Raw genomic sequence first — 23732 nt, 5'->3', positions numbered from 1 at the left:
CTTCACAGAATTAAAAATGCAAAACAGACCAACTTATTATCACATGCCTCCCAAAAACCCACCCCACATTTCATCAAACAATTTCATTTTTTTGGTTCTGCAAAGTATCCCCTTCTAAATCCTGGCAACCTGCCTCAAGTCCTCCACCCATTCTGAATAGGCTGGCCTCTCCTCACATTTCCATTTTTTTTGCAGAATTTGCAGCCCTAAAAAAACAGCATTTCTGTGGATAATTGAGTTCGTCATCATCCTCACCCAAGATGATAGTGTTGTAATCAAAATCCTCTTGCAGCAATTGAACCTCATTAATCTTCTCAGTGACCTTCCTCCAAAATGTCCTCAGTTCATAACGGTCCCAGATCAAGTGCTCAAAGGAGCCGACGACATGCTTACACCTCCAACAAGCCTCTGAGTCAATCATCCCTCTCGCAATAATCCCTCTCGCAATAAAGTCTTTGGGGAGTCCAAAACACTCTATTAAGAATTTTGATTTGGCGGCATTGTTCTCCAAGATTAATGGAAGTCAGAGTCACGTTTTTACAAAGATACCTCCACCTCTCCACAGTCATTATAGAGCCAAGGATCTCGGACCACTTAACAATCCCTCTGGTGGCGTGTACTGGTGGCCCAGATTTCTATATACCTTGGACGCCATACCACCTAATGCCTTATATTCAGGTAGCCATAACTGCCAACCACCGCCATTAACAGTTCCTTGGTTCTGCAGCAAACCTCTCAATTTTCTGTATTCACCCATTGTACAGTCTCCGAGATCTTTAATTTGTGCAAGTCTTCTATAGCTGATCCATTTGCCGTCTTCAATCAGATCACTCAGCCATGGTACACCACTGAGAAGCCAGTTCAACCACAATATCGGCTTCCCATTTAGCAAAATACCTGGATTCAGCCAGATAGGGATGTAATCATTATCACATACCTTGCGTTTACTCTTCTTCCATAGTTCCCTCCAACAAGTTCTCAGGAATTTTGTCAGTGGAAATGAGCGATAACCAGATCCATCCACCGTTTCCCCCCTGATCTTTGAAAACTATGTTATCAGTTCCTTGACCCTTTCCACATTGCGGGGGTTTCACACCCCTTCTCCCTTAGCCCCAGTATTCTGAGGTTGCAGCTTCTGTATTTTTGTGTTCAATTTCACTGCTAGATCTGCCTCTTATCTCGAGGTCCGTCAGCCGGCCTCAGATCTTATCTGGAGATCAGCTGATTGTTCTCGTCCATTCAACATCATCTTCGTCTTTTGACATTGGATCTTTCATTTCATCAAATGACAACTTTATATCTGACTGCAGGGCCTTAATTAATCTGAGAAAGTATATCCACTATGTTCTCCCTCTTTGCGACCTCTGCCCAGTGCTTCTCTTCTTAGGTCCCTGAATGTTCCTCTTCATCCTGGCCCCCTGATCAGCTTTCCACTTCTATTGGGCTTACACATCGGGCATTCGTGTGACTTCCGTGTCTCCTGACTCAGGGCTCAAGTCGAGGGTACACGCAGCGGACGGAGTCCACCCATTTTTTTGAGAGGGTGGACTCGGTCCCCCCCCCCTCCTACAGCTAAAATGAGGAACATTTAAGCTGACCTCAAGGATCGAACCGCAGTCGTCAAGTTTGCCGGCCAGACACTTAACCATTGCACTATATAACCTGATGAAAAATAATATACCAAAAGTGAAATGTCCCATTTTGGTACTGCAAGATTCAGGTAAAACATTTGTATTGGTTCTTGGAATTTAAAACATGCACACCTTTTTAACGTTTTCAGAAATCATATCGGAAGAAAATATCCTCTTGGTTTTGTGTGTTGATTTTATGAAAGACAAATGCCATTCGTTCTGTGCAATTTGGGTGGTTATGCAAAGCCAATTTAATTGTGAATATTTCACCTTGATATGTTAATTTCTGGCGACGTAACATTCCATTCAGTTTGTTTTCTCCCCCCCACTTTAATTTGTAGGACTTGACCCCTGCCACACATACTTGGCGCCTTTCTGACCTGTTGCTTGAAACTGTAACCTGTCTTTCTCATAGCCTTCCATACCCCACGGGGCACATCTGAAGACTCTCTATAATTGGGTTATAATCTGGGTAGAACGTTGCAGAATTGCGGGCACTATGGGGTAGGACTGGTGTACCCTCTGCTGCCCCAACTTGATAACTCTGCCCATAACTGAAACGGTCTCTTCACGTGTCTATAATCCGATCTGATTCAGCCCCCCTCCCTCTACCTCCTTTCTCTCTCCACTTCGTGCCCCTCACATTGCCCATCTACTGCCACTCCTGACCCTTACTCGCTGTTCTGCAATCCAGGCACAGGCATCCCAATCTGCTCATGCACGGGGGTTCCTTCCGGTCTTTCCTGCATTCTCAGAAGGCACCACAGCTCCCAGATCACTACCATGGGCTGCCACAGTCCGACTCTACCTTCAAGACTGCACTGCCAGTGGCTCCGCAGAACTTCTTAGCTGCCAACTGTGTTCCGCTTCGCCCGCTCTCTGCTGAATCAGCTGGTCACCAGACATTCAGAGACCCACGATTGCCTTGGGCGAACGGCATCTCACTTAGTTTCTACACGGGATGAGGGGCGGGGGGCTGGGTGGATACCAGGGATTCACCCCAGTCACTGGTCGAAGTGGGGAAAAGAAAGTAGTGGTACTGTCGATTTTTGTCAGAAAAAAAAGGGTGTTGGAGGAGGCGTGTTAAGGGGTGTGGCTAGATCAGGCAGAAATGCCTTTCAGGCTTTTTTTTTGTTTTGTTGTTGTTGGCCTTCCATTTGGAAACAGCTACTATAATGAATCTCTAGGTTATCATTCAAGGAATATTTTTTTTAAAAAGGGATCTTTAAAACAATTTAGCGATTGATATTGGAAGTTGGAATGCTCGGCTCAAGAAATGTTATGTAGGGTCAGGATCCAATGATCGGTGCTGCCCAGAGAGCTAGTCGGACAAGCTGAAGCTATAGTAGCTGAACAATAAATATTAAAATCATGGTGCAAATATCATGGGAAATGTACAACTCGGCATGATACAAGGTCAAGTTGTGATATCTAGGAACCAGTTCTGCAGAGGACTTTTTGCTTAGGGCACACATAAGCAAAATTGCAATGGCACTGGGGAACAAATCCCGGGCGGCAGAATGGCAGTGAGTCAACCTAGGAGCAGTATAGTATAAGGTCGAATGTTGAGCAGCTTGGCAAGGAGTTAACAAGACACATATAGCAAGGCAATGCATGGATTCATAAGGCAGTATAACTTCATGAAGATGCATGACAAAACGGAAATAGCAAACCATCAAAAGGCTGAACAAGGAAAACAGCCTGGTCTCCTCCCCACACTCCTGCCACCAGGGACACAGGAAAGGGTACTCATTGCTGAAAGAGGAAGTGGTTGTGGCATAGTAAAGAAAACAAGGAGCTCTGATTGCCTGGATCCCATTTACAGCCTTCCAGGAAAGTGATTGTGGCCATGTGCCGCAGACCTTGAGATCAAGGGCACAGGGGAATAATCGGGGGTGGGTTAGGCCAATGGAGCAGTACCTGGCAAGGCCATGTCAGGCAGCCTTGCAGGAAGGAGGAGGCAGCTTGGTGCTGCTGTTCCTGACTCACCCCCCCCCCCCCCAAACACTTACCACACTGCAGGGAGGGGTGGGATGCAACAATGGGGGACCCATCGGGGGCATGGTGTAGGGCAGGAAAGGAGGTACAAGGCCACACCTAGGTGTGAATGGTCATCTTCACCAGCGGCCATAGGGCAGGAAGCCACTGGAATCATGCATGCCTGCAGGCACTGCAAAAACTAATATAAGCAGAGGCCTGGCACTAAGAAACCAGTTCTCTTTGGTACTCCGCACGGAGCACTATTAGTCATTATGCAGACGTAGAAGACTCACTTTTTGGCATTGACCAGCTATTTTCCGTGAGCTTTGCCTTTGCTCCGGTCAACGCTTGGTGTTTCGTGCACTGGGCCAGGTGCGAGCCCGCCGGAAAGCATTTCACTTTGATGGCGGAGTTGGCGAATTTGAAGAGAAAGTGCAGCCAGTTTTTTTGCCGAAGACTCTGCTGCACACAGGGAGATTCACCCTGCTCGGTGTAGCTACAGTGGACAAAAAGAAAATGAGGACCAAGCGGAATCGGAGGACCGTGAGATTCTCCTTACCCGGTGTAGTCTGTTGGGGGCCTGGATCACCAGGCCCGGCCCAATACGCATCCATGCGCTTGGGCGGACCAGAGGGGCACCCTCCTGCATCCAGATCACCGGATGCGATATTACCATCAAGCAGGCCGTGAGGGGCACCCCGTGGGCTCCGCAGCACAGAACACCATACCTGCAGACGCCCGGGTCCTGGAGGCACCCAGGCCGGGGCTCCACCCTCGCCCTGCTCACACGGCTTCATCAGTCACCATAGACGGTGTTGCCCTGCAGGGGCACCATCTTCATGCCAGGCCAAGTGGTGGGCCCACGGCCAACTGCGCGGCAGCAGCATGGTGCATGAAGGCACAGGAATCAGGATCACATCGACTGACGAGCCGGAAGCGGCTCGTTCTTTTTATTAACTTGGTCACATGATTCCCCATGTGACCAAGACAGCAGACACTGGGAGATACCATGTCTCCCAACAGGGGTGACATGCAACACAGTCAACAACAAAAATAAAGGGTTTTCAAGCGACACTTACCCGAGGTCAGCGTAGGGGAGCCAAGGCAGGGGAAAGCATCCTCGAGATACCATGGAGCGATGCTGCTGCATCCGGAGGCTCGAAAGAAAAGTTGTCAGCTTGATATAAAGGCACAGGTGAAAAGAACATAATGGAAAACCCTGATCAGGGTTGCTAAGATACCGCCTCCAGCTGACGTAGCGGCCTGCCTTTAAGAACTTAGTCAATTGCAGAGCCGAGTAACGCATCGGCGTATGGAGGAGTGGTGTTAGAAATGGGGCTTTTCGGTGTCTGTGGATAAAAGTGTGAGTATGGTCTTCTCGAGGAGAAGGGTGCAGCAGGAGTTGGACTTGGTTTTGAAAGGTGTGAGGGTAAAGAGCGTAGAAGAGTTTCGGTACTTGGGGTGATTTTGGATAGGAAGTTGAACTGGAATGTGCAGGTGGATGGTGTGGTGGATAAGTGTAAATGTAGGTTGAATTTGTTGCGGGCGGCGTCTGGGAAAGAGTGGGGTGCGCAGCAGAAGTGTTTACGAATGTTGTATAAGGGGTTGATTTTGAGTGTGATGGATTTTGGATGTCGGGTGGCAGTGGGTTTCACAGCGAGTCAGAAGTTGCGGTTGGATAGGTTACAGGCGAGGGCATTGAGGGTGTGTTCGGGTGTGATGAGGTCCTCGCCAGTGAATGCGGTACAGGTGCTTGTGGGGGAGATGCCGTTGGGGTTGAGGAGGGATGCGTTGAATATGAGGTGGTGGGTGAAGTGCAGTGTGAAGAGTGTGGCTCATCCGGTGCGCAAATGTTTGAAGTATAATTGGAGGTTTGACTATTATAGGGACCGGTGGAGGAGGAAGGGGGCACTTTGGGGTTTGATATGTGGGAGAAGGGGGTGAAGTGGGGTGTAGGCGAGTTGTTGGCTGTGATGGGTACAGATTTGGTGAGATGGCCGATGTGGATGATGGGGTCTCCAAAGGTGTGTTTAGAGTTGGCGAGTGTGGTGTCGAAGAAGCGGGGTTTGCGGGGTGAGATCAAGGCTTTGGGTCAGGCGTATGTGGCAGGGAAGGAAGGATGTAAGGTGTTCACGGATGGTTCAAAAGATCCTGTGTCTGGGAGAGTGGGTATGGCGTATTATTTGGAAAGCACTGGGGAGTATAAAGTGGGGCGTCTGACGAATGATGTGTCTATTTGTACGGCTGAGTTGGTGGCAATTGCATTGGCGATTGATAGGGTGTGCGAGTTGGGGTATGAGAAGGTGGTGGTGTTCTCGGATTCATTAAGTGGGTTGCAGGTGATTGTGGCAGGGGATGTTGATGGGAAGGATGTGATTTTGGACATCAGGAGGAAGATTGATCGGTGTGTGCGTGGGGGGAATGGATTTGGAGTTGGCGTGGGTCCCCAGTCACAGTGGCATTTTGGGTAATGAGTTGGTGGATCTGGCGGCGGGTGAAGGTATGAGGAGGGGAACGGTTGATGTGAGGTTGCCTTTGAGTGTGGATGAGGTGAAGGCTGTGGTGGTGAGACGGGTCATGGATGAGTGGCAGGAGAGGTGGGTGAGTGGGGTGAAGGGCAGGTGGATGTTTGGTGTCCGTGGGAAAGTGTCGGTGAAGGTGGACGCGGGAAGTCTGGAATGGAGGAGGGCGGAGGAGGTGATGCTGAATCGGTTGAGGATAGGGCATGTGGGGCTGAATGACTGTCTGCATCGAGTGGGGAAGCGTGAGTCAAGGGACTGTGCAGTGTGTGGGGTGCCTGAGACTGTGGGACATTTTCTGCTTAGGTGTGAGAGACATGTTGTGGAGAGAGAATTGATGAGGGTTCGGTTGTCTGCGCTGGGTGTGGCTGAGATGAGTGGGAAGGCTTTGCTGGGAGGTGACTGGGTGAGAGGCAGGAGGAGGAGCAGTGTGAGGTTGTATTTTGTGAGACAGACGGGGCGGTGGGAGGAGTTGTGAGTTTGTGGGCTATGTGTTGATTGGTGGGTTGGTGCACATCATCCTATTGGATGGGGAAGCGCCTGCGTGGGTCCGCCCACGCATTCGGTAATCAAGAAGTAGTAACGCATCGGGACCCACAAGCGTGCAAAAGGGGAAAATCGACACACGGCAATCACGAGAAGATGTTCCTAGGGAACCGTGTAGTGATTTAGGTTAACCCAGCGTTTTACAAACCGCCTCAGCAAAGAAGCCGAGGGACCCGTGGCACACGTGGTAAGTGCTGGGACTTGGAACGGGGAGACCTGAATTCTAGTCCCGCAGTGAGTGTATCCTTGCTGCTTTGATTTTTTTAACATACAAGGGGCATTTTCATATGAAGAGCTCTCGCACACACTAGAACTCGGAGCAAAGCTTTAACGAGGCATAACCAAGTGGAAACGTCCGACTCATTTTCAAGGGGCTGTTTCAGAACGGAAAGCACGTTGAAGCACAGCGACTAAAGAAGGTAACAAAAAGTCACATGGACAACACCAGGCAGAGGGGCACAAATGGGTAATTCAAATAATATAGTAACATGGCAAGTGGAAAAGCACCACAGCAGCAGAAAAACACGGAAGTAAACTGGTGGAGTGGGCTGCAGCAGCAGGAAAAAATACATGGCTGGGCATGGGTGCGCAAGAGGTTGGACGAGGTCTCTGAGGAGGACGACATCGTGGATCTGGACAAAAGCGAGCCCCCAAAGAAAAAGGCGAACGAAGCGAGCCCCCAAAGAAAAAGGCGAACGTGGGAGAAGCCAACCACAGCAAAAGAAGCAACGTGGAAGGACTGAAAAAGAAAAATGATTGTAAACATGAAAAGGATATGACTGCATTCATGGAAATGTTTGCAAGTGTAAATATGGCACGGGAAGAAGTAATGGTAAATTCAAAATTTGATGACCTGGAAAAATGTATGACAATTAGAGGAAAAACGGAGTGTCTTAGGGCAGCAAGAAAAGAATGGGGCACCCATAAGTGGCCATTTGCAAGCATGGTTGGGGGAACACACCAACACCCTCAGCATCCCGGCCAAGGAACCTGCTATAGAAGGAAGCATGGCAATCGCACTCACAGTATTAATAAGCAACCCGAACGGGGGGCCAGCCACAAATGGGGGCACGGGGTTAGCACCTGCAGTACAGAACGCAGGCAATACAACTGGGGCCACCACAAGCGATTTATCAACAGCACACCCCTAGAGGTGAGCGTAGGGATTCAGTCTTTAATTCCAGCAATAATTGAAGATGGAGCAGGAAATGCAGAACAAGTTCAAAAGATCATTAGCTTTGAACATTGACCAGGTAGCTAAGGAGAAAATATGGAAAAGGGAATTCATTGAAATATTTTCACTGTTGGAGGCAGAACAGAAGGGGTATGACGTTTACAGGGATCCTAAAAACCTTTTACAGTGATCGAGGGAAACTCTAAGTATTTCGAACCTGATGAAGTTGCATTGCTGCCAATCTGGGCAAGAATAGGTGGTGGAACAAGGAAAGAATTATCAAATTTGCATAGGAGTGTGGGACTGGATGAAGATGAGCATAGCAGCAAGGAAGCGATAATTGAGGACTGAATGGATTGAGCTCGCCAGGGTGTGTGGGTGAGCCTGGTGTGGTTGAAGGTGAATGGCGTGATGACTGTGTTGCAAGGGTGAGTGAGCAGCAATGCAAAATGATGAAGAAGAGGCGTGTGAGAATAGACAAGGTACAAGTGATCATCTTGGGCACAAAGTTGGTTGTCCAAGCAAGTTCAAAGAATGTTTACGATTTAGATCTTTTTGTAAAATGTACGTACCAGCTGTTATTATTCTTCTGTATTGTTGAAGTGGATATGTGTTGTGATTCACTGTTCCATGGCGTGATTCCATAGAATACTGGCATGGAACGTTGGGAGCGGGGAGTTTGGCAGTTGGTGGTTGGGGAAGAAAGCTATTGGTGGCGGCTTTAGTTTATCCTGCCTACAGGCCTCTATTAAAGGAGTTACTAAATGTGTGTGTGCAAGTTTCCTCATTGTAAGATGTTTACTTGCTTTGATCACATGGCCTAATGCCATCCATGAGAGTTCTCCTGTGTGTGACGCTTCATATGATCCACTGATGTGATTGCTAATGCTTCTTATTGCGTTTGTTCTTTTAATTTTGCAGCCCCAGTTCGACACGAGAGTCATGGGAAGAGACTATTTGTCGTGCGAGCGGCAGAATTCTACGACAAAAGATTTCTGAATTTGCTGGTATGAGATAGTCCTGTTTTGCTTAACCTTTCTTTGATAGGACTTTCTTTGCTACCTTAAACCAATTCAAAGTACAGTTTATTGTATTGGTGACATTTGTTACAAATGCAGACACTTGCATATGGCAGGCAAGTGTGTGGTCAGCGAATGGCACCTAAAGATTTGGCAGCTGTTACCAAAGCCTTCTCCCTTCCTTTGTCTCACCTGCACTATAGTCCGGATTGAGCGTACTGATCAAAACTGGACACACAGCATGCTCGAGTAGTTTCTAGAAACCCGGGACATTTTTCATATTCGTTTCGCTCAGTTCTAATGTAGCAAAGGGATATTTTTCTCACTTTACTTCCACTATTACTTTTTTAAATAATACTAGCTTTGCGGATTCCCTTTCTACTCTGAGCCTTCTGCTGTAAAATGTAAAACACTACAGTCTACTTCCCACCCTGCGTCTGACTCTGATCTGCTGCTCACTGTTTCCTCTTCTGCTGTCAGATCCCTTGCTGCCAATTGCCCACCCTCTCGTTAGCTTCTTGCTTCCTCGTTAGTTTTGGCTATTTAGTGGCACTGAAAGCACTACCTTTAAGCCAAAACTATTGTCATTAAATAAGAGCTCTAAAGTGGAGATGAGAATGAAGGTCTGTAATGGTTTCAATGGAGATGACATGAGGATGATAATGTCATCTGTAGGTGGTGTTTGGTTGTTTCCGCCAATAAATGGCCATTAGTAAGTGAAATCTGAGATCTTCCCATCCTAAACCACACCTCTTTTGCACTTTTTTTAAAATTTAAATTTCTTTTTTTATACATGGTTAACCCTCAAGGTTTTTACAAGAATTGTTCCTTTTTACATTTCTCTACTGTGCTTTTGTCTACTTTTCTTTGGCAGCCGAGGCCAGGATTAAGTCCATTATTTTTGCTGTGGCCGTTACCCACGCTGTTTTGTGTCCTCCGATTAGTCTTGACCACCAGACGTCTTCGGCAAAGATGTATGCAGAGGCCAGGATAGGATTCAGATAAGCTTGCCTGATGTTTTCCACTCCTGGACATGATAGAAGACGATGCCTCGTCTCGACCTCGTTGAGGTTTTTGCAGAATCTGCATTTATTTGTCGACTGCCCACGAATGGCAAGAATTTCATTGGTGTGCAGCAGATTAAGGTGAGCTCTTATAAAGGTGTTCCTCAACTTTCGGTTGGGATATTTGCCCACAAAAGGTTGTAGTGTGTGTAGTTTCTGGGGCACATACGGAAATTGCAAGGTCATTTTGTAAGTTGCTGCTTGCTCGCAGGTTTTGATCCAGTCCAGTTCATTCATTTTTTTTATGGATCCTGGTCTGATTCTCAATCGGATCTTGTTTGCAGCATTGGATAATTTCTAGATTAGCTACTTGGTCAGAAGATCAGTGGTTTAGGACTGTCAACTCGTTTTTAATTGCTGCCAGTAGCTTGGGGCTGTTTTCCAACAGTTCCTGAACAGCATCACTGAGTTTCTTTCGACCACCGATTGTAGTGACTCAGTTCGCAGCTTATTAAAGCCATAGGCGTTGAGGTCGGTAGGTTCAACACTTTTCGCCAGAAGTTACTTTCAAGCGTTAGCCAGATCTTCTTGGGTAGCCCTGGCATGGCTTCCACGCCATATACAAGTGATGGAACGACCTTGGCTTTGTAAAAGTCTGAATGGTGTTAAAGAGAAGCGACCAAACTTCTTGTCGATGGCTTTAGCCTGAGATATTAGGATCCTAGTTTTATTTTGCAGGTAGTTTTGCATGGCGCTATGATGCCCAGGTATTTGAAGTCTATAACCTTCTCGATGCATTGGCCTTCCAGATGGCAGACAAAGTCGTCTGCTTTGCTTCTTCCTTTTCCAATCGATAGTATTTTGGTTTCGATTTGTTCATTTCTAGATGGTTTTCTGTGATATATTTGGCAAAGTTAGTAAGTTGTCTCTGTAGGCCGATGACGGTTTGGTCGTGAAGGATAATGACGTCTGCATATAGAATCCTAGATATTTTGACCGGGCCCACTTGCGGGGGAAAGGCTCAGACTTTTGCCTCCGTTTTTCTTTAGTCGCCCAAGTAAGCCACGAAGAGAGCCGGGGCCAGTGGGCAGCCTTGTTTTACCCCTCGATTTGTGGTCATCTCTTCTGATAGAAGCCCTTGGTGGTTTAAACAGACTTGTATCCTGGTGTTATTGTGGAGCGCTCTGATAGGTTGTAATATTTCAGCCGGGCAGTTCCACTTTTTCAATTTCTCCCACAATCTTGCTCTGTCTACTTGTCGAAAGCTTGGCTTAGGTCGATAAAGGCCATGAAGATTCGGTGGCCTCCTGCCAGTGTTTTGCTCTTCAAGATGCTCAAGGTTAATATGTTGGTATTGGTACCTGCATTTTTCTTGAACCCTGACTGAAATGGGTCCTCGCAAGGTGCCCTGCTCGACCATGATTGCAATTTGATCAACAGCAGTGATCCATAGGCTTTGCCAATGACGTCCAAGAGTGCAACAGGACGGAAGTTCTTGGTCGTGTTTCCTTTTTTAAAGATAGGAACTACTACCGAGGTAGTCCAGGATTCCTGTAGTTTCTTTGCTTTTGCTGATCTTTGAAAAACTTGATTGATTGAACAGGGACCAGATGTTGTTTCAAATGCAAGTTCGACAGTCCATCCGGGCCATGCAAGTTCGACAGTCCATCTGGGCCTGGGGCACTGAGTTTTTAAGTTTCTTTAAGATTTCCAGGATATCCTGTCTGTCTCGAAGGTCCACCCAAGGAGACGCGTCTTGTTCCTGCGAGTTTGACAAGGTCGCAAGTGGATAGATTTGCACTCTTTTGCTGCTACTTGTTAATGTGTGTAAAAGTATTTTGTTTTTTGCTTTAAAAAGGAGTGCATATTTATTTTGTAAAAAAAATGAGCAATTTAAAATTAAAAAGCAAAAGGCACATGTTTTTGTTTGAAAATGTCCAAGCAGTACCTGATTTGATGTGCTGTATGTTAGTGATGGCAATCTTATTTCATTGGCTCTTGAGTGTGTTGATGTTTGCAGAAGATAGCCATTTCTGATAGGTGCTTCAGGATAGACGAATCACCTGGATAGGGGGTGGAGGGGGTTGGGTCTTTGGGGTGTGGAAGTGGGACACAGATGGGCGAGACGCGGTACCCCATTCCCTGTAACAGTTCCCCCCCATTCTACCCTGTAGGATATTTAGAAGCTCTACCCTGTCCCCTTTCCCACCCAAACACTTTCTTACACAGAGAAAGACAACTGACTAACACCCGAGCCATTTAACTGACATGTCCCAATACAAGGGTTGGGCAGAATCAGGCAATTGACAAAAACCATGGACACCTGACAGCCCTTTACCTTTCCCACAGGGATACAAGGCCGAGCACAAGAACACACTACGAGCAAGGCTGAACGCACAAAGAAACTGCTACACCGGACCGCAGTTCAAATGGAGGAGAAAGGTGGGGAGACCTGGAGGGAAGATGAAGATGAAGGGGGTGGGGGGGACAGCCCTTGCCAACTCTGACCAGTGAAACCTCCAAAAGGGAAATCGTAAGACCGGAATTTACAGCTGGCATGTGGAGTAACCGATGTCAACGGTGCACGCAGGGCTACCGCTTTGATAGCACAGGCGGGGAGGCACGCTGGCTACCGTGGTACGTCCTTGACTCCACAGGCAAGCCAAGCCAACGACTTCCGCACAGCCCTTGAGTCTGTGAAAGCTGATGGCAAACCAAACTGTGTTCCGCCCAAGGTTGCAAGTGGCAACATTATGTGAACGCAAGGTACTTGTGAACAAAGAACGTGCGTGCGTGTGTGTGCGTGTGTGTGCGTGTGCGTGTGTGTGCGTGTGTGTGCGTGTGTGTGCGTGTGTGTGTGTTTGAACTTTTTGAAAGCCCAGAGACGATCCAGCTGCAGAATGGTCAGGTGCTGCAGGATTGCTGATTCGAAGGACTCTGGCTGGCCCCCTTTTGTTTGGTTCCTGAAAATACAAGTACCACAAGGCCCTAGGAGAGTGCAGCATGAGGTGTCAGAGTGGTCTTACAATGGCCATTTCAAATTCCTTGTACAATCGAAGGTCTCTGACCCATTGCCAAGAGAAAGCAAGGGGTAGGGAATCCCTGCTTTCCAGCAGGATTAAAAACTGTGTTAAAGATGGCTATGTGAACCCGACGGAGGGATGCCAAGGGAAAAGCTAATGGAGTAAATCCTGCATGTGATAAAGCAAAGTGTTGGTGATAGCAAGAGTAAAAGGCCGTAGTGAACCAGACGGTGGGAGACCCATCTTGTAAGAAGGATCCAAGCTCGGTGGAGGGAGTTCCAAGGGGCGAAGAGCAATCTGCTAAGGTGTAAGATCACTGAAGGAACTTTTGTTTTGGTTCAGTAGGCCTTCCAAGGCAAGAGACTTGTAGAAAAGAGACTTGGCCCTGGAAGATCCTGATATCGTAGAATGGAATTGTGAACCTTGTGCCGGCGAGGCCCAGGAGTGTTCTGTGCTCAGATGTCCTGTGCTAAAAACATAGGGAAGAGAGACCAAGCAAACCATTTTCATTTCTGGTGAACATTATCCCTTCCTGTTTTTGTAATTTGGAGGTAAGGATTGGCAATATTTTTTTTCTTTTTAGTATAGACCCTTAACCTTACTAGGACTGTCTTATTTTATGGTCGTAGCCTGTCGTGTCTTAGAATTAGGTTTAGATGAGGCGTTTCTCACCCATAAGCTCAATAAGCACCCTTGAACTGTGATCACATGTCTGTCTTTACTGTTGCCACCATGAGTTTATACTGGTTACCGAGAGAAAAGAGCGTATGACTGTTTGTGCAATTGACTTGTGTATGAAGTGCAAGTGAAACTTATCGTTCATAATAATTCATGCTAAGCGGCGCAAATGAATTTGTCTTTTTTTAAATGTACTTTTCGGTTGCATGGCATACCTTGTAGCTCGACTTGTAAGGTTAAATGTCCCACAACAAGGTAGAATGTGCAAATCTATGCTTGATTTTGTTGTACAAGAAGAAAGGACAGGAAAGCGGAAATAATGCATGTGGCCTAGGAGCACAGCACGTGGAACTTTGGACATTTAGCGTAAGGGCTCACGGGTCTGTTCGACTGACTTCATTACATACGATGAGGATGATAGGGCAAAACACCTAGCAACATGAAGTAGTAGAGTCTGGAGGTTGGCATATTTTATGCCTGTAATATTTGTTTTTCATGTCAACAAATAAGAACATTGAACAGCATTAATCAATTAAATGTACAGTTCATCATTTAAAGTCTAAACATACTAAACAATCGGTCTCAAACTATTTCAGAATAATGAAAACAAAGAGGATAATAAAAGCGTGGAAGAAAAGAGAAGAAAAGGAAAAGAGACCACATCGGATTAAAGAACTAGAACCTATCATTTGAAATGATTTTTAACATTCATGAAAATATCACACAATTGCATAAAATAATAAGTGAGCATAACACCAATAGCATTTTTCAAAGCCAGAGACATACTTGTTCAAATTAAATTCCTGGTTTAGCCATAAACATCAAGGAAGCTGCTCCATATTTTAAAACTTGTGCAGGCATTTTGTCGCAAAGCACGCAGCTGAGTCATTTGAAACAAGTGAGTGTAAATGAATGAGGGATCGTTGTTTTAGCAAGCACTTGGGAATGTCTGAATGCTTCTTATGGTACTGGAAGGTACTGGAAGGATTGAGGACTGGTTGAAGGATCCCACACCTCCCAGCAGGTTCTCAGAAATGTAGTATACAATCCCAATAACGCACATCATACTGGTCAAATGAGTGCCTATTTCAGAAGGTTTCTTTAAGTGTCCTGTGCAGCATCACTGGCTCGTTTCCACCCCCCCCCCCACCTTTTTGCAAGGAAGGGGGACTGTTGGTTTTTAGTTCTAGTGGAAGGAGATGATGCATGCACTTCCCTTCATGTACACCTATCCCCATCCTCTCTATGCATCAATATTCTGGTTATACTATCTGTTCCATTCACAAATTGAGTAATTCCATTGTTAGTTCTCTATGCTTGTGCAAGTCCAATAGACCTGGGGCCTAGCACATGTTCCAGCTATATACTGGAAGGCAGGGCCCCTGTGTCTGCCCCTGTTCTGTCACTCTGTGCTGCCTCTGTTGCGTGTAAGGCCAAAATATGAACTGCATTCAATAATAAATGATGCTCATGAATGTAAAATACAATAAACATCCACAAAAGCCAAAACGATTGGCTTTGCCAATGCTAAGTTCTCCTTCGCTCCCTTCCCCTAGGATTGCAACATGCTCCGTTGCTTCACGCAGCTAGGTCTGTGCTCAGTAAATAGAATAATAATCCAGTGCGCTGTGTTTTGATATATATATATTTTTTTTTTTGTAATTTTGGGATTTGTACTACTTGGTTTAAAATTGGGGAGGAAGGCGGTAACAAAACAAGAAAACAAGTTCCAAAATGCAAAATAATCAGGATTGGATACCATACTAGTGTATGGCATCAGATCCTCGTCACCCTCTATGGTGATTATGCGCAGGACAACCTCACACTAAACAACATCTGTGAAATAATCGAGTCTGGGTGGCTGCCCATTTACTCTGTTTGAACGCGGAAAAAGCAGAGCTCCTCCTTGTTGGAACCCGTGCCTTTCTCGCCAAATTTAACAATGCCTACAAATTCTTTGCCATAGATGGTCACAACATCCCCGTCGCACCAGCCGTCAAAACATTGTGGTCTACTTTGACATAACAGCCACATTCCATCCGCCTGTGCCACGAAGCTCATCCAGGTGAGCAAACCCTTCGTCTCCTCGGACAATCGCCTCCTAATTGCCCAAGGTCTTATCGGCTCAAAACTAGACTATTGTAAATCACTACGGGAAAAAAAAACGAAAACTTCAAATCGTACAAAAAATGCCATCCGAGCTACACTGGACTTGTAGAAGTAAGGCCATATCTCTGACACCAGAAGCCCCGCCCACTGGCTACCTGTCGGGTAAAGGGTCAGCTTTTTTTAGTCCTCGCCATCTTTCTCTGATGCCTTTAGAACAGTGCACCTTCCTACTTGTCCCAGAGGCTAAACCTACCTACGCCGGCAAGACCTCTGTGTCCCTCACACAGGCATCGCCTCACAAGTCCTCCGAAAGAAAGTCGCAGGATCCAACTTCCCAGTCTGCGCCATGGCCCTTTGGAACAACTTGCCACTTCACCTGCCGCCGACCCCTCCTACTTTTCGTTCAGAAAAAAACTCAAACACCATCTTTTTCATTAACTTCTGTTTCCTTCCTCTGCTGGGCTTGGTGCGCTGTCATAAATGCAATAATTGTGGAAACAGAGCCCTGAAAGTATTTTGTAACTTTCTCTGCTGTTTTATTGCCTTGACCCCCCTCCTCCTTTGCTCCCCTGCAGCTGACCAATGGATGTTCATTCAGCTGTCCAATAAAGTGGATTAGTCACGTACCTTCTAGTTAAGAATAGCTTGTATGGGGGTATTTGACTATAACGCATATCTCCGTCTGCCATTGTCACTAGCCAGTGTACACCCAATTTAACCCAATGGCAAAGTGGTATCCATGGTAAAATAAAAATGTCTAAGGTAAACTGACGACCACCAGGATGAAGAAAATCTATTTTGAGCTGCTGCTCCTAAACCAGTATTTACCCTTCTCTTTCCAGCTCAAAGAATTGGTTTTGGCTGAAGGATGTGCAGTAGAGCCCATGGAGCAGTTATTAAAGTGCCACCTGAATTGCAGGAACCCATCTGGTCTGGAAACCTCTTTTTTTTGTCTAGAGCTTCGGCCCAGCACAGTCAATGAAACTTTTATACGTGTCCACCCTGTATGGGACAGTGCAGGGTTGCACATTAACTGGTTTGTGTCTTCTGTCCGATTAGCAGTTTTTCAATACATTGTTGGTTATTAGTGTTAATTATATGCAGGAGCTCCGTCTCTTCCATTTAAACCTGGAATTCTGTGTGACTCTGGACGAAAGGGGGTTCTTGCTTGTGGCAGTGGCCCTATAGCTGCACCCTACCTTCCCGCAGAAGATTACGATGTTACTGTTTGAGTATGAGTAGCTGAATGGAGTTCTCCATGCCGGATCTTAATGGGTGGATTGTGTTTTATGAGCGTCGGGCAACGCAAACCTATTTGCTTCAAAGGGCATTGTAAGCGTCTTTTTGAGGTGTGTTTGTTTATTTTATTTATATAGCGCTCCAGACCCAGGAGTAAAAGGGCGCTTAAGGATAGGTTACAAGGCACAATAATAGAGATTGCAATAATACATTTGTCAGAATATGTACAATATATACAGTCAGAGGTAGTTGGATATACAGTTGTGGCATTTATGTAAATACAATATATACAATTTGTGGTAGGCTAAATCAAACTATGGTAGGTGTTTTGTGCAGTAACCAACCAATGGCAAGTGTCCTAAATAGTTGGAAGGATTAGGTCGGCTTGATATTTAGAGGCGGTGTTCCAAAGTTGAGAGGCGAGGACCGTGAAGCACGAGCCACCGGCTCTTTTGGAGGAGAATCTGGGCACTGTGAGGCAGAGAGTGTTGGAAGATCTGGTGATTCTGGTGGCTGGCTTCATGGTGAATTTGCTCGTGAGGTGGGGGCGGGGGCTAGGTGGTTTAAGGCTTTGTAGGTAAGGCACAGGGTTTTTAGATCAATTTTTTTGTTGAATGGCGAGCCTTTTGCAAGATATTCTAGTGGCAAAGATATGCTCGCGCCTAGAGATGTTTAATGCTGCCCGTAGCGCATTATTTGGAGAACCTGTAGTTTGTTGATGATGGATTGGTTGGCACCTAGGTAAAGGCTGTTACAGTAGTCTAACTTAGATTGTATGAGAGCTCTAGCCAGCGTGAGGCAGCTGGTGGTGGATAAGAAGGGTCTGCAGGCTCTAATTAGTTTCCCGGTGTAGGCGGTGGCTGAGGCAGTCGTGTTTATTTGTTAGTGAGGTTAGTATTGGCGTCAAGATAAAATCCGAGGATTTTCACATTTTTGCGATGGGGATAGTGTTGCCATCGATAATAATGTTGGTGTAGTCCGGGCTAAGTTTCTGTAGGTTGTTAGGTGATCTGACAAGGAGAAGTTCGGTCTTCTCATCATTCAGGCAGAGGCCGTGTGTGGCCATCCATGCCTGAATGATGCTAAAGATTTCATTGATCCTACTGACGTCAACACTGTAGTTGCCGGAGATGGTGAGGAGTATCTGGGTGGTATCTGCGTAGTTGGTATAGGTGATGCCCAGATGGTCCAGTTTATCAAAGAGAGGCTTTGTAAAGATGTTGTAGAGGGTGGGGGATACACAGGATCCTTGTGGGATGCCACATGTGATTGGGATGGGGTCTGCTGCTGCTAGTGAAAAAACCCTCGTGGTTCTGGGCCCATTCACATCATACCGCCATTGCTGGTACCACACTAGACAACCCTCCATCCAACTCTCCCAACAACATTAAACCTGTCCAGACCACCCAGAACCCCTCCAAGCCTCTAGCATACTGGCCCATAGCCAACCCTAACCTCACTACCCGCAACAATAGACTAGGCACCAGACTCCATACCTCACCTAATAAATCACCTGAAACACTTAGGACTAAGCCCAACAACAAGATCACCACCAACGATACCAACATCGCCCCATTAAAAGGTGCTCTACTTAATGTCAGATCCCTGGTGGCTCACTCCACCGAAATCGCTGACATTATCCTCTCAGCAGATCTCGACTTCCTTGTCACTACAGAAACCTGGCTACACGCTGCAGCAGGTCCTTATCTAACACTTGCGGTTCCCGACAAATACACTATCTTTAGGGCTGACAGAGCTAATGCTCGTGGATTCAAATCCTCACTCGATATCAGATCCGTTACCTCCGTTCCACTTAAGTCATGCAAGCACCTCACCATTAAAATACAAACCACCCCGCAGAGTACTATCGCCTTGGAACTAATATATAGACCCCCAGGTCCCACAGGTTCCTTTGAGGAAGACATCACATCTCTCCTAGCCGAGAATTCCAAGCCTCACTCACAAAACATCTTAGGCGATTTCAACTTGGGGTACAACGACCCCAGCGACACGCCGGCGTCCTCGCTTGCTACTGCCCTTTCTGAACATGACTTTACTCAACTCATCACTCTACCAACTCATCAGAAAGGCAGAACCATCGACTGGCTTGTTGCCCACAACTGCAATATCACCTGCAAAGCCCCCAAACCTCTCCTATGGTCAGACCACTTCCTCATATCATTTGACATTAGCATTAACACCCAGAACCTTAAACAGAGCTCCCTTGCACCAGCCTGTCTAACCAGAAACAAGCGCAACATTACCGCGGAGACCCTTACACCATTGGTTCTCCCAATCCTAAATATGATCCCTGCCACAACAGACATCAACCTACTAGTCAGCACCTATGACGCCATGGCCAAAGCCGTTGACGCCATTGCCCCACTAAAGCTACGCAAAGGCAAACTTAGAGCTCATCTGAACTCTTGGTACACACCTGAACTTAAATTACTTAAGAAACAGAAAGCCAAATTGGAAACCCTAAGGAAAACCACTCCATCAGCGGAAAATAAATCCAATCTCATGACCATTTCCTCCCTCTAAAAAAAGGAGATAATCCGCACCAAGAAGGAAGCCTACAACGTTGGAATAAACAACGCAGCCTCCTGCACCAAAGAACTCTTCACCATCCTAAAGGAGCTAGAAAATCCCAACCCACCAACGGATATGTCTGCGAAAGACCAACCTTGGTGCACAAGTATCCAAAATGCCCTGGCCAACAAAATTGCTGCCCTCCAAACGAAAATTGAAGCCAAGAGACTTCAACTTTCCAACAGTAACCCCCCCCCCCCACCCCGAGCATAATTACCACCTCTAACATTACCACAGGCTTCACCTTCAAAAAGGTAACCATATGTGCAGCCAAATCGGTTGAAGAATAAGGATTTCACTGCTCCCCTGTATTTCGTAACCAAACCAATTGTATTTGCCATGATAATGGCCGTGCTTTAGTGGAGCCCAGGCCAAGCCTTTGTACATGTGTCCTCTGTGTCGCAGCAGCTTCATTGCTTACCAAGGTACACCGTCTACATTGACGAATTGCTGTACCCTCATAGGAGAGCGGATCTGAATAATGTGGACGTTCCTGCTTGCAATCCCCCACCCCAAACTCATGCTTTTTTTTGTTTTCTACTTCGAGGCCCTCTACCTTGAGTCTCCTTCCTCCCATGATCCCCCTTTCGGTCTTGCAGGGGTAGGAAAACATTCTAATTGTAAATTCTTAGTGGGAAACCTGCCCGGTGCCCTGCAGCACCCTAGCGAGCAGTGCAGAGGGATGCAGGGTGAGGTAGATGAGACCTGTGCCACCCATCACCCGCATAGCAGTGCAGACTGGTACAGCTGAGCAGAACAGACAGATTCCATTTTCCAGAGTAAAGCTTTTATTCGCTCAAGAAGAACAAAGGCCTGATCTGGCCTCTCTACGATTCAATCCTGTACGTGGGGCAACATTTACCCCAACAGTTACCAAACCGAATGAGCCGTTCTATGGGCCTCCAGCTCTTGGGTGATCCCGATCAGACTTTTGTGTTGGGCACGAGAATCCCAAGACCGAGCTGTGCCAAATCAAATGCCTGCCTTTGGCTGCCAGAGTGAAGGACAAAAGCCGAAATGTAATTTAATACAGCATTTGTATAGCGCCTACTCCCATTTGTATGGCTTCAAAGCACCGGGGGAGGGAGGCTGGAATACAGAGGTATGAATGGTCTTTAAAAGAATGTCTGCTAGGTGCTTACCCCCGGATGAGTAAACGCAAGCATGTGGTCAGGTTAATGGATTTGGCATGTGTACTGGCTAAAAACTATCGCCATGGCCTGGAAAGTGGCTGCTGGGCCGCAATATGCAAAGTGGCTCAAGGAATTCGAAAAATGGGCAGAGGCGGAGACGAAGGCTTTGGTGGAGGGGGCTAACGGGTCGGATGCAGATGGCACGGACAAATGCGCGGCATGGAAAGCGCGATCTGGGACGTTCCACCCATCCGATGATATGCCCCCATGAACACCCCGATCACGACGGGAAACATTTGAGGTGCGCCCAATCGACCACCCCCTGACAACAAACAGCACTACCCAATAGGAACGTTGTAACTGTAACCTCAGCCCCAAACACTGGAGCGCCTGACCCTGCGAAGTTCAAACACAGCACAAGCACGTGTAGGAAGTTGTTTGTTAATGGTTGTTTGTTAATTAAATACAGGCATGTGATACACAAACCAAAATACATGATTGTAACTATGTAAATGCCAAAAACATTTCAAAATAAATTCAAAGCACCGGGGGACCGAAGTCTGTTGTATGGGAGATTTGTTGGAGAAGTTTAGAAGGCGTTTGCATTTTAGGCCAATGCGAAGGTTGTTAGGGGTGGCAAAGTCCCTGCTACCGCCCCATGTTGGCCTGGCTTGTCGATGGGTGCTGTGAGGTTGTCAGGAGGGGTTTCAAGTCCAGGAGATTGTGTACAGCTAGACCGGATTTTGTCATGGCATGTAGCTACATTCTAACGGCTGAGGTGTTGTGTGATTTGTCAAGTGCCATCTGATTGCAGATAGTGTGTGTGTGTGTGTGGATGTCCGTGTCTATGGCCATCTTCCATTGACATGGAGTGTGATACATACCTGCGTTTCCTGGCTGGTTTCTTGTTTCTCTGGCGTATTGCTGATCCTGTCATTTGCTGGAGTCCTTTCTCTGTGTTGCTCAGTGCATACATTTAGTTTTTTTAAACCCTTTATATTTTTCAACAGTTCAACATTTCCCCACACATCCTAGCATCTGTACACATCCTCAGTACATAGTTCAACATTCCCTTTGGGCCCATCCTCACACTTCTCCTTGGCATCACTGCCTACCCCGTCATCCCCCTCCGACCCCTCCATATCCTCACTGTTATCTGCTCCTTCCGCCAGGTTCCCTTTTCCCATTTGCCCCATATCTTCTGATATTTCCTCATCGACCCTCTATTCCTGTATGTGGTCACCGCCATTCTACTACATTGGTCCATCCCCATCTCCCACACCCCCACCGTGGGCATTTCCTGGGACCCCCATTTGGTTGCAAGCTCCCTTTTAGGCCACCATCAATGCAATATGTATCATTGTCTGTTCCCCTCTACTGCCTTCGTGCTCCCCTCTTATATGCAGTATCAACATCTTAGGGTCTATCTGGATTTCCATCCCCAATAATCTCGCAAGGTGGTTGATAACCTTGTCCCAGTATGTCTTGCCCAATGGGCATTCCCATAGTAGATGAACATTGTTTCCCACATCCCTTCCACATTTAAGGCACCTGTCATCCGCTATTCTGACCATTTTATAAAGCTTTTCTTTGGAGTAGTATACTTTGTGTAATATTTTGTATTGTATGAGCCTCATCTTCAATGACTCACCTCTCGTGATGCCATTAATGCTTCTGTCCACACTTCCACCTCCTTGGTCCGAGGTCTCTTTCGCATCCCCCTTTCAAGTACGTCATAGATGGAAAGTGTTATTTATGACTTGGTATGAAAGTGTGATCTTTCCGCTCTATCCTTTCTGTAAATAGGTTAATATCCAGGTGGGCGTATTCAGGGAGGTCTACTTACCTTCCAAATTGAGCTTCTACAGTGTGTTTGAGTCTTATGTATGTGAAGAGTTCGTCTTGGCCCAGTCAGAATGTCTCCCTTCTAATTTGGAATGGGATCATCTGTTTACTGGCCACTGTGTCTCCAATCCTGGCTTCCTACCCAACTTGTATTTCTATGAGATTCGGTTTTTCCCCAAGTGGAGCCTGTCTTGTCGCCTTCCCTTTACAACCCATTGCATTAGTGACTTCTCCCGTATCTGCACTAGCCTTTTACTAGCAGGGGGAAGGTCGGTCTTTCTGGGACTACCGTAGAGTATCTGAATGGGGCAGGGATGACCGGCCATTCACAAAATTCCAATCTTGTTGCAAGATGTTCCTCCCTCCGAACACCCATTCATTCGCAACCACCCGAGTGGCAGCCGAATAGTTCTTTCTTATATCTGGTAAGCATACGCCACCTTCCCGTAGATCTCGTGAGCGTGTTCATGGTAATGCTTGGGTTCTTTTGACCCCATAATATGTCCCCTATGGCTTAAATCCTCTTGAACTTTGTCTTATTTATTCTTACTGGAGTTTTCTGTCATCATTTTTAGTAACTTGACCCTTCCTAACCATGATATTGGTCGGGTAGCCCAATGATTAGCACATTCTTGTAATATGCATGTTCTAGGTGCTAAGTTGTTTTTGAGAAGCATGCGTTCCTCCTTTTGTACTATTATACCCAGGTACTTAATCCCAGAGGACTGTCCCCTCCTGGTGGAGCAAAGGGGGGTTTGTCTCCTTGCCCTCCTGCACTGGGGCAATTATTTATTTCTCCCACCACAGTGGGTTCCAAACTCTTGTATGGTATCCATTACCCTCGGACCTGCCATCTTGGGGTTCCCAAGATGGATCAGGAGGTCCTCTGCGTATGAAGAGATTTTATCTTCCCACTTCCCCAGCCATCGGAATCCCAGAATAGTTTGGTCTGCTCGAATATGCTGAGCAAGAGGTTCGCTCGTGATAAGGAATTGCATCATTGACAACTGTGAGCGGTCAGCAATGAGAGGAGGGCCACAATGTTGTATGGTTCTCAAGGTCGGCCATATTCATTAAAAGAAAATGGGGTTGGAGAAAGGCCCATCTTGCCCTAACCAATGTCCCTACCTATAAAACCAAAACTGAAGCAAAGTGACCTTGTGTCTAAATTACCTCTGACCCTCGCACTAACATACAAAATACGAAAAAGGTACAATGGACTTCTTTACCAAACAATTTA

General features: G+C 46.6%; 1 protein-coding gene across 1 annotated transcript in view; it reads left to right on the top strand.

Moving 5' to 3' along the window:
- The window catches only part of NDUFB5 (NADH:ubiquinone oxidoreductase subunit B5), a 140204-nt gene that overhangs the window by 39039 nt on the left and 77433 nt on the right, over nucleotides 1-23732 (top strand). The window contains exon 2 of the mRNA XM_069618678.1: nucleotides 8772-8857. Coding sequence (XP_069474779.1) covers nucleotides 8772-8857 — 86 coding nt within the window. The remainder of the gene's footprint in view (nucleotides 1-8771; nucleotides 8858-23732) is intronic.

This window comes from Ambystoma mexicanum, chromosome 10, assembly GCF_040938575.1.
Source record: "Ambystoma mexicanum isolate Mex_15411 chromosome 10, UKY_AmexF1_1, whole genome shotgun sequence".
NCBI lineage: Eukaryota > Metazoa > Chordata > Amphibia > Caudata > Ambystomatidae > Ambystoma > Ambystoma mexicanum.
Note: the sequence above shows the minus strand (reverse complement) of the source record. Positions and strands in the feature narration are given on the sequence as shown.